Source organism: Trichosurus vulpecula, chromosome 2 (genome assembly GCF_011100635.1).
Source record: "Trichosurus vulpecula isolate mTriVul1 chromosome 2, mTriVul1.pri, whole genome shotgun sequence".
Classification (NCBI taxonomy): Eukaryota; Metazoa; Chordata; class Mammalia; order Diprotodontia; family Phalangeridae; genus Trichosurus; species Trichosurus vulpecula.
The window spans coordinates 86,575,515-86,587,332 of record NC_050574.1 but is presented as its reverse complement, the minus strand read 5'-3'; the positions used below and the strand labels follow the sequence as shown (position 1 = coordinate 86,587,332).

The following is an 11,818-nucleotide window of genomic DNA, read 5'->3' as shown; positions in this document are numbered from 1 at the left end:
TGTCAGTCAAATATATTTATTAAGCTTACTATGTGAAAGGTCCTGTGCTGAGTGCTGGAGATATACCTACATACATACACATGTGTACCAATAGTACCTAAAGAATTCTAATCTAATGAGGAAAATAGCAAACAAACAAATTTATGCAAAGTATATACCAAATAAATAAAAAATAATTAAGAGGAGAAAAGCATTAAAATTAAGAGGAATTAGGAAAGTTTTCCTGTAGAACAGAAGTGTCACACACATGTCCAGAGGGCCAAATCTGGACCACAATACACACAGGTGGGGCCTGAAGCAGATTCAAAGGTAATTGGTAATTTTTTTATAATAAATAAAAATACAATAAAACATAAACAGAAATTAATTGTTTTCTAAGTCCATATGGGACCCTCAGGAGTCCATAATCATGGTTTTATGGTCCCAGTTACTGTTCTAGTTTGACACCACTTTTCGTCCCCCTCATCCTTCTCTCCAATTTTGATCAATGCGATCAAAATCTTGGCCCATGTAGAATAGACCAACTGCAGTGAAGGGTTCAAGTCAGATTTGTTGTCCTCCACACATCTTTGCTTTTCCAAATGGACATGTAATTTACATTAAGAGGTCAAGGCTGACATCTTCAGGAAATACTCCTAAAGCACACAAATAGCATGAGCTGTGTTTTGCTACAACTTTCAATGAAAAGTATATATTTATCATGCTGAGTACACTCAAAAGAAGAAGGCAATATTATTTGTTTGTTTTTCCTCCAGAAGCTAAAGTGTAGACTTCAGCTAGTAGTGGCTGGCAAGAGAAATGTATAAGGATATGGGGTCATTTCTCCCCATCTACCCAAAATTAAACCATCCCCTATTAGTTAGACTCAGAACCACAAAGAACAATGACAATGAGAATTAGTGATATAGCATCTCCTGCTATATTGGACAGTGGATCAGAAGTGACAAGTATATTCTTATCATTTTTACAAAGAGTACTTAGAGCATAAATCTCTACACCTTATTTATCAGCCTTTTCTCTGTGAATTGGGTGAGAAAGGCTACCCGTAACTATCTTTGTGGGTTTGGTGTTTCCTATGAAAGTCATGTCAGCTAAATCTGAACATTATGACCCATGCATCTCTATATCTGCTAAATTTCTCTAGGGTTTTGGCAGAAAATTCAACTCTAGATTGCTCAAAGAAAAGTAGTGTGGCACAGTCAATAGAGAACTGACCTTCAAGAGGCAGCTGATAACATAGTGGAGGAGTGCTGGTCCAGGAGACAGGAAGTCATAAGTTCAGATCCTACACAGACACTTACTAGTTGTGTGACCTTCAGCAAGCTGCTTAATCTCTCTTTGGCTCAGGTTCCTCAATAGCAAAATGGGGATAATAATTGCGCCTACCTTATAGGGTTCTAATGAGGATCAAACGAGATGATATTTGTGAAAGAAAAAGAAAACACTAAATACAGTGCCTTCCCATAGTTGGTGCTATAAAGAGGCTTATTCACCTCCAGACTCTTCTAAGCTAAGAAAATCTCAAATCCTGGCCCTGGTGCATGCTGAGTATTATTCTGGGCAAGTTACTTAACCAGTAAATGTTTTAGGACAACTCTCTAAAATTAAGATAGAAAAGACATCATCAGCCTACTTTGGTAGAAAGGGTATTCTCAAATAAGATCATAGGCCCAATATTTTAATGACTATCCCACTTTATTCAAAGTTTTGGCAGAGTGCTTTAGGCAGTGGCTGCAAGGTATACTTTTAATAATCTGATTATCCCTAACTCCTGTGCAGAATCTTACAGGAACAAAAAGTGCAATAACAGAAGAAAACCTTGTAAGTATGGAAGATTAGATCTGCTGTATTTCTGACCTGGGATAGGTCACTGGTCCTAATAAAGCCCTCTGTTCCTACACACTTACCATGTTGATGCCAGATGTAGTAGATCTGCTTTAGCCTTACTGAGGCTCAGAACTCTCCAAATCAAGCAGTCTACCAGGTTCAGCCTCCCAGAATCAAGGACTAAGATGTATACCACCACTCTTAGCTGTGATTTTTAAATATTTTTTAAATTTTTTTTATTAATTTTTTTATTTATTTAACATATTTAGTTTTCAGCATTGATTTCCACAAGAGTTTGAATTACAAATTTTCTCCCCATTTCTACCCTACCCCCCACTCCAAGAAGGCGTATATTCTGGTTGCTCTGTTCCCCAGTCAGCCCTCCCCTCTGTCACCCCACTCCCCTCCCATCCCCTTTTCCCTTCCTTTCTTGTAGGGTGAGATAAATTTCTACACCCCATTGACTGTGTATCTTATTTTCTAGTTGCATGCAAAAACATTTTTGTTTGTTTTTGAACATCTGTTTTTAAAACTTTGAGTTCCAAATTCTCTCCCCTCTTCCCTTCCCACCCACCCTCCCCAAGAAGTCAAGCAATTCAATATAGGCCACATGTGCATCATTATGTATAACCCTTCCACAATACTAATGTTGTGAAAGACTAACTATATTTTGCTCCTTCCCACCCCATCCCCCTTTATTGAATTTTCTCCCTTGACCCTGTCCCCTTTCGAAAGTGTTTGTTTTTGACTACCTCCACCCCCATCAGCCCTCCCCTCCATCAACCCCCCCCAATTTTTTTTATCTTCTTCCCTCTTCTTTCCTGTGGGGTAAGTTTCCCAATTAGGTATGTATGGTATTCCCTCCTCAGGCCAGATCTGATGGGAGCAATGTTCACTCATTCCCCCCTCACCCGCTCTCTCCCCTCCTCCCACAGAACTGCTTCCTTTTGTCAACTTTATGTGAGATAATCCACCCCATTCTATCTCTCCTTATCTCCCTCTCTCAGTATGTTCCTCTCTCATCCTTTAATTTGATTTAATTTCTTTTAGATATCTTCCCTTCATCTTCAACTCACCCTGTGTCCGCTCTCTCTTTCTCTCTCTCTCTCTCTCTCTCTCTCTCTGTATATATATACATATACACACACACATATATATATACACACACACATATATACATATAGATATATACATACATACACATTCACCCATATATATACATAAACATATATATGTATATATATAAACATATATATGTATATATACATAAACATATATGTATATATACATAAACATATATATGTGTATATATACATAAACATATATATGTATATATACATAAACATATATATATGTATATATACATAAACATATATATATGTGTATATATATATGCATATTCCCTTCAGCTACCCTAATACTGAGGTCTTATGAATCATACTTGTCATCTTTCCATGTAGGAATGTCAACAAAACCGTTCACCTTTAGTAGGTCCCTTGCAATTTTTTTTCTTGTTCTTTTTCTTGATTACCTTTTCATGCTTCTCTTGATTCTTGTGTTTGAAAGTCAAATTTTCTATTCAGTTCTGGTCTTTTCACTGAGAAAGCTTGAAAGTCCTCTACTTTATTGAAAATCCATTTTTTGCCTTGGAGCATGATACTCAGTTTTGCTGGGTAGGTGATTCTAGGTTTTAATGCTAGCTCCATTGACCTCCAGAATATCGTATTCCAAGCCCTTTGATCTCCTAATGTAGAGGCTGCCAGATCTAGGGTTATTCTGATTGGGTTTCCACAATACTCAAATTGTTTCTTTCTGGTTGCTTGCAGTATTTTCTCCTTGATCTGGGAGCTCTGGAAATTGGTGACAACATTCCTGGGAGATTTCTTTTGGGGCTTCTATTTGAGGAGGCGATTGATGGATTCTTTCAATTTTTATTTTGCCCTGTGGCTCTACAATATCAGGGAAGTTCTCCTTGATAATTTCTTGAAAGATGATATCTAGGCTCTTTTATTGATCATGGCTTTCAGGTAGTCCAATAATTTTTAAATTCTCTCTCCTGGATCTATTTTCCAGGTCAGTGGTTTTTCCAATGAGATATTTCACATTGTCTTCCATTTTTTCATTCCTTTGGTTCTGTTTTATAATATCTTGATTTCTCATCAAGTCACTATCTTCCACTTGCTCCAATCTAATTTTTAAAGTAGTATTTTCTTCAGTGGTCTTTTGGACCTCCTTTTCCATTTGGCTAATTCTGCCTTTCAAGGCATTATTCTCCTCCTTGGCTTTTTGGAGCTCTTTGGCCATTTGAGTTAGTCTGTTTTTTAAGGCGTTGTTTTCTTCAGTGTATTTTTCAGTATTTTTTTGGGTCTCCTTTAGCAAGTCATTGACTTGTTTTTCATGATTTTCTCGCATCCTTCTCATTTCTCTTCCCAATTTTTCCTCTACTTCTCTAACTTGCTTTTCCAAATCCTTTTTGAGCTCTTCCATGGCCTGGGACCAGTTCATATTTTTCTTGGAGGCTGTTGGTGTAGGCTCTTGCCCTTTATAGACTTCTTTAGGCTGTATGTTTTGGTCTTCTTTGTCACCAAAGAAAGAATCCAAAGTCTGAGATGGAATCTCAGTGTGTTTTCACTGCCTGTTCATATTCCCAGCCAACTAACTTGACCTTTGAGTTTTTCAGTGGGGTATGAGTGCTTGTAGACTAGAGAGTTCTATGTTCCACGTTTGGCAGGGAGGTGCTGGCTCTGCCACACCAGTACTGCTCCTTCCCCAAGAACCCCCAACCTGGACTGGGCTTAGATCCTCAGCAGGTTGTGCACTCCTGCTCTGATCCACCACTTAATTCCTCTCACCAGTTGGGCCTGGAGCCGGAAGCAACAACAGCTGTAACTGCCCCACCTCCGCTGCCCCCGGGGTGGAAGCCGAACCATGAACTCCTTCCACTCCAGCAGCTTTTCCCACTAACCTTCTCAGCAGTCTTTGGTGTTTGTGGGTTGAGAAGCCTGGTAACTGCCGCAGCTCACTGATTCAGCGTGCTAGGGCATGCTCTGCCTGGTTGCTGGTCTTGTTGGTCCACACTGCTCAGGCTGGGCTCTGCTCCACTCCGTTCCCAGCTCCCAGCTCCCAGCTCCCAGCTCCCGGCTCCCAGCTCTGTGTGGGATAGACCTCACCCAGAGACCATCCAGGCTGTCCTGGGCTGGAGCCCTGCTACCCTCTGCTGTTTTGTGGGTTCTGCCATTCTAGAATTGGTTCAGAGCCATTTTTTATAGGTTTTTGTATGGACTCCATACAGAGCTCAGGCTAGTCCCTGCTTACCAGCCGCCATCTTGGCGCTGCCCCCGATTTTTTAATTTTTATATCTGAATTTCAACATAATGGTTTCCTTTGTAAATATTTTATTTTATGTTTTTAAAACTATCATTTTGAGAAGGAGTTCATAGGCTTCATCAAACTGACAAAGGTACTAATGACACATACACACAAAAGTTAAATATCCCTTCTTTACAAGTTTGAGAGTTTGGACCATAGTTTGCATGAAATTAAGGGGTTAAACTCTTACATGGTCACACTTAAAACCAAATTTTATAAACAACAGTTTGTATGGAATTAAGAGATTAAACTCTTGTGAGTCTAGACATGAGCAAAAAGAAACCAGAATCTAAAAATTCCTTGCTGGAGAAACTTCCTATTGCCTATGGGGTGATTCCCAGGAGAAGAGTTTGAAAGTAGGTAGTTTGTGGGCTGCTGACCACCATGGTCTTTCCCATAAGCAAAAAAGTAACTATAAACATATATTTATGTATTTTATTAAATTTTCTGATTTTTGAAGAACTGTGAAAAATCACAAGATAACTTTGTCCATATTTCCTCTCTTCAGTGTCAACAAGGAAGCCCAGTCACCTCATTCCTTGACTTCTTGCCTGGAGGAGATCCAGATGAGTCAGGCTAATTGAAAGCCTATAATTTAGGGTTTCTTTAAAAAGTCTAGGTGTATTTAATTTGATTCAGGACTGGGGTATCTATCTATATCTATATAGCTCTGTCTAGCTACCATCTCTAGCTCTATCATCTGTAGTCTATCTTAACTTCTCTGTTCTCTAAGGACTTTAAGTCTTTAATAAGAAGAGAACTGAACCTCTTCTCTCACCCCACCCCTAGACCAATTCACCAATTCACTCCTTTGCTTCCTACAGTCTTCAGGTAGTTTAAAAGAAATTATTTTGGGGACTAAGAGGAAGGGTTGGGAAGGAGAAAATAATAGTCTCAGGAGCCATATATCAGGGTGAATATAGGGAGATATGTGCAGTTGTAGAAAGTGATAGAATATGGTATGAAATATTTGGCTGAAATACACGCTTCACACTTAAAAAGCTCCCTACAATTTAAACTTTTCAAACCTGCATTCTCAGCAAGGCTGTTGTCCTCAATATGGTTATCAAGTTGGGAAAATGGAGAAGAGCAGATAATAGTAGCTGTCCCTGGTTTAAAGGCAGGAATTGTTCCATTTTTGTCTTTGTGTTCCTAGCACCTAGTAAAGAGACTGGTGATGATCATTACAAGTGTTTGGTGGATGATCATTATAAGCTGTCATAGTCAGAGTCCAGAAGCTTGACAGGGATACAGAATTATGTGCCTTTCAAGGAAGGACAAGGCACATTCTTGAGCATTACCAGAGACTTTCATGTAACCAAAAAAAAAAGGATTGTCAACTCCTAATGGATTACAAGCTAAGTCTGAATCCAAGTGCTACCACCAAATTTTAAAATACTGACACAAGAAAGGGTGTTACCTTCTTGGCTGCATTATCGCAGAGTTTATAAAAAGCACCATTAGGTAAGACCACCATTCCAGATTGATTTCTATATCACTGGGTCAATTTGTTGTAGGTATTTGGTGAAAAGGGTTGAATTAAGCTGTTCTTGACTGGGTTCTTGACTGCTCATGCCTGCAATGTCAGTTAGTATTCTAGGTATATGTATAAACATAAAGAAATTACCTTTTATGCTTGAATTTATTTGTTTTTTTAGGGTTGCACATTTTGGGCTAAAAGAGACTTTCATCTTTTCTAGTCCTCATTTTATTGATAAAGACATTGAGTCTAAGTGAAATGACTTGCCTGAGGTCACATGGTTAGTAAATATCAGAGCTGGGATTGGAATGTGATTATCCCTCTACCTTTTCAGAATAAGAGATCCCTAGAAATAAAAACTAATTCCCTTCTTAGATTAACAGATCTTTGAGGATGGGAACTATATTCACATCATTATGCCAGGAGCTCCTTTTTCATGGGGACTCTACTAACAGCAGGATTTCAAAAATGCCATGGTGTTGATTACAGCCCTATTGAAATTTTGTAGGCTGATATGTTTCCTGGTGAGGATCTCAGGACATGATGAAGACCAGTTCAAAGGGTCACAGCCTTAATTGAAGAGATGACTGACCTGGCAGCCCTCTTTAAATGGAGGCTTTGGAAGGAGTCCTTTATTCAGTTCTCCAGCCCTTCAAAAAAAGGGCCACAGGGTACTGGAGGTAGGTGTGATAGGATTGGCTATTATGGGGAGGCTAGTTTGTGTCACCAATTTTCCACTCCCTGTTTGGTAGCATGTCCTTTGAGGTTATGCCATACTCCATCCCAGAGGGCCCCACTTTAGAGTCCAGTGCTCTCAAGGACTAGCAAAAATCTTTTTGAGTTCCTCTTCCAATGGGAGAACATTTTCAATCAACTTGCTGCTTGACTATCTGAGGCGTATAATACAAATAGAACCATACATTACACTTAATATTTTATTGATGCATGGCAAAAATTCCTGCCAGTAAAGGAATTCTAGTCCAATAGGAGGGTAAGATGCCAAAACAATTACTCATAAAACATATTACAAAGTAAATATGCAAAGATTTAGCCACAAACATTATAATGGTGAAAATTTAACAACCAAATCTTCCATAAAAAGTACCTATAAGAAACTTTTAATTTTAAGCCATATTATTATTACTTTCTCCATCATTTATCCTAAGTATAGGCAGTTTTCAAAAAATCAGGCTCTGACTTGTAGTATTTGCTGATTTCCAAGGTATAAATGCTCACAGTGATTTTTAAAATAATTTTGAAAGTTTTTTCATTATTTTGTACTTGATAAACAACAATTAATGTGAACATTTTCTTGTGAGGAAGATGATTCTACATGAAACTATGAATCTTGATTAAAAGCAACTCATGCTTTCAAAAAATATGATGCATTCAACATGTTAATTTTAAAGCTTGTCCTGCTTGCCTTTATCTCCATTCCAATCTTCTGTTGTCTTGTATGTGTTTTTCTTAATGTTTCAATAACCTTCTCCTTCCCTCCCTTTTTAACATGATTGTTACTCATTACTGTCTCCCTCTCTCAAGATTCCTCTTTCTTGAATTTTAAAATAAAAATTAAATAAAAACTTTCCTTTTGACAAATCATTAGGGTCATACAAAATAAATCCACAGAATGGCCATGTATGAAAATGTATGTCTTTTCTTCAACTTTCAGCCATTGCATCTCTATCAGAAATTAGCTAGTATGCTTCATCATTAATCCTGTGATCAGTCTTTCCCTTGATCAGAATTCTTAAGTCTTTCAATGTCATTCTTCTTTGTATCACATTAAATTTTAACAACAAATTCTTTAAAACTGGTTCAAATAGATTACTTCCTCCCTCCTAAAATAGTTATTATATGAGGTATGAGGAGAAAATTTACTATTGATTGGGAGCATAAGTTAATTCTTCTGAAAAGAGAAAACATTTGAGGTGGGCTTTAAAGGATGGCTGGTTGTAATAACAATAAATTAATTGTTTAACATGTTAAGGATTACAGAACACCTTGCACATAACAATCCAGTTAAATATAAGCAGTTAAAAAGTTGACACATGAAGAGAGAATGAGCATATACTTCCTGAACAGAAATGAAATGGGAAAATGTAGGGAATTGTGAAAATGCAACCCTCATTAGAATTCAGTGAATTGTGTAATTTGGCTTAAGTATAGAAATGTAGCAGTAAGAAATATGTAGAAGCAAGAAATATGAGACAAGGATGAAAATGTAGAGGTGCTAGATCGTCAAGGGCCTGAATTGTGCAATTTGGCTTAAGTGTAGAAATGTAGAAGCAAGAAATATGTCGAATCAAGAAATATGAGACAAGGATGAAAATGTAGGGGAAGTGCTAGATAGTCAAAGGCCTGAATACTAAACAGAAGAATTTGAGTTTTCTGTGTAGGGCAAAGGGGAAAAACTAAAGATTTTTGAGCAAGGAGGCAATATCACCTGAAGATATAGAGGAGGAGAAAAGAGTCTATTGTTGGTAGGTAATAAGTGCCCCTATTAAGCTTATAACAATTAGAGAGGAAAGGGCAGATGTAAGAGATGTTGCAAAGCTGGCATTGGTAGGATCTTATACCATAAGTGATAAGGGAGAGGCAAAAATAATAGATAGCCTCCAGGTTACAAATGTGTGAGAGAAGACATATATATATATATATATATATATATATATATATATATATATATATATATATATATATACATATATAATATATATATATATATATATATATACATATATAATATATATATATATACGTGTATATATATATATATAAAGAATGAAGTCAGAATAAGGATACACATTTGGACAACACTTGCCCAGTCTATGTGGAATCCTTTTGGTGAGGAATATTTCTGTCCACGTGATAAAAATATCTAGGGAAGGAAGAGGAGAGAGTAGCAGCTCCAAGTCTTCAGTGGAGGAAAAAAAAACAATTTACTCCAAATAATTCCTAAGCTGGGGATTTGCTGACTTTGTAGTCCTAATTCTTTTTTATATGATTGGTAAGTCCTCAGTGATCTGACACTAACATTAGTGGAGTTATAGGGTATCTGAACCTTTCTTTTATGGGAGGCTGGGATGAGATGACTCATGGCATGGCAACCAGTTCTGTTATCGTATGCATAAGCTTCTTATTTGGAAACTCAGAAGTAATGCGATTTTCGCTTTAGCTGTAGGAAATTCACCTCTGCTCCTTCCTACTTGACCAATGCGGACTAACTGTTGGTTATTTGGATTTGATAAAAGGGCAGTAAATATAATATTAATAGGGAGGAGAGAGACTTCTACATAAAAGTGAAAGTTTGGCAGCCCAGCAAACAAGTAGGAACAAGACAGAAAATAAGTGTAGAATGCAATGGAGAGAAATCATTTAGGGATAATGGTAGGTGGAAAAACAACTAAAGTGGCCTGGAGATTGCATGGTGAAAATTATCAGATCATATATTTAGAAGGAGAAGGGACATTAGAGGTCATCCAGTCTACTCTCTTCATTTTATATCTAAGGAAACTGAGGCTCAGATAGATAAAGTGATCTGTGTAAAACATCACAGATAAATGACAGATCCAGAATTTGAATCCAGGACTTCTGACTCCCTTTATACTATACCAAACTCTCTGAAGAAGAGTTCACATCTCTACACTGGGCACTTCACCCTCTGTACTCCCACCATGGTTACAGCCTTGACCCATTGGTTTGGAAAAGCTTGATAATGACCCTATAGATCTGCTTGGTTTTCACACTGTAGATGACTGGATTAAGTACAGGAGGAAAGAGGAAGTGGAGATTTGACAAAAGCACACGAATGTATGGAGGGGAATTGTGGCCAAACCTGTGCACAAGAGCCAGAATGATCCAAGGGATATAGAAGATAGCAACTGCACCTATGTGGGAGATACAGGTGCTGAAGGCCTTGTGCCGCTCATCTGGAGAGGCGATGCTGAGGACGGACTTGATAATCAGCACATAGGAGAGGATGATGCATGGAATGTCTATGCCTGAGGTCATAATGAGGGCAAGGAGGCCAACAATGCTGTTGATCTTGGTGCTTGTACAGGACTGTTTTATCACATCTGGGTGGTAACAGTAGGAGTGTGAAAGGATGTTAGTACCACAGAATGACAGCCTCTTGAGGAGCAGGAGGAGGGGCATCAGATTGATTAACATCCTCACAAAAATCCCTATCCCAGCTTTAGCAATTCTGGAGTTGGTTAAAATGGTAGCATATCTCAGGGGTTTGCGTATGGCAACAAAGCGGTCAAAGGCCATGGCCAGAAGCACAGAAGATTCCATGAGTGTGAAGCCATGGAGGAAAAACAGTTGTACAATGCAGCCATCAAGGCTGATCTTCCTGGCATTGAACCAAAGGACCCCAATTGTTGTGGGCAAGGAAGAAACTGTGATGCCCAGATCAGTGGCTGACAGCATGGAGAGAAAGTAGTACATGGGCTCATGGAGGAGTTGCTCAGTGATCACCACATACATGATCAGAGAATTCCCTAAGAGAGCCACAGCACAGAGGCAACAGTAAGGGATAGAGATCCAAATGTGAAAGACTTCAAGCCCTGGAACACCCGTCAGGAGGAAGGTAGGGGAAGTGAGGTTACTCAGAGGTGGCATGATAGCCTGAAGACTCCACATTCACACTTAGGAAGCTCCAATCCTGTAATGATGAACAGTAAAAATTTCCCCTCAAATTTCTGTGAATCCATTCCTCTCTTCAAGAAGTTTCAGGGGCTCCCTATTGTCTCTAGGATGAAATACAATTTAAAGCTCTCCCCCAATCTTTGTCTACCATAACTTTCCAGACTGATTTCACTTTTCCTCATACATTTGACCTTCCTGCCAAAATAACTTAAGCATCCAGGTCACACAATGTGTGCACATGTGTTTATTTGTGTGTGTATGTGTGTGGGGGGTGGGGGTGCGGGCTTCAAACCTTACAGTCAGGAAAATCTAAGTTCAAATCCTTACTCAAACCCTTACTTGCTGTGTGACACTAGGTAAGTTACTACAACTACACCTCTCTAGGCCTTAGTTGTGTCATCTATAAAGGAAGAGGGATGAACTTGATGGTCTCTAAGATCCCTTTCAGCTTTAAATCCATGATCCATTTTGCCAATCCCTATGCATAGT

At 38.4% G+C, this 11,818-nt stretch overlaps 1 protein-coding gene across 1 annotated transcript; it reads right to left on the bottom strand.

The window, feature by feature from the left end:
- Positions 1–10,357: 10,357 nt before the first annotated feature.
- On the bottom strand, positions 10,358–11,302 carry LOC118836612 (olfactory receptor 51F1-like). The gene has a single exon (XM_036743854.1). The coding sequence runs from the start codon at positions 11,300–11,302 to the stop codon at positions 10,358–10,360; it is 945 nt and encodes a 314-aa protein (XP_036599749.1).
- Positions 11,303–11,818: the final 516 nt, after the last annotated feature.

What these genes read in the sequence shown, in the direction of transcription:
- LOC118836612 (XM_036743854.1), bottom strand. Translation starts at nt 11,302, where the DNA reads ATGCCACCTCTGAGTAACCTCACTTCCCCTACCTTCCTCCTGACGGGT.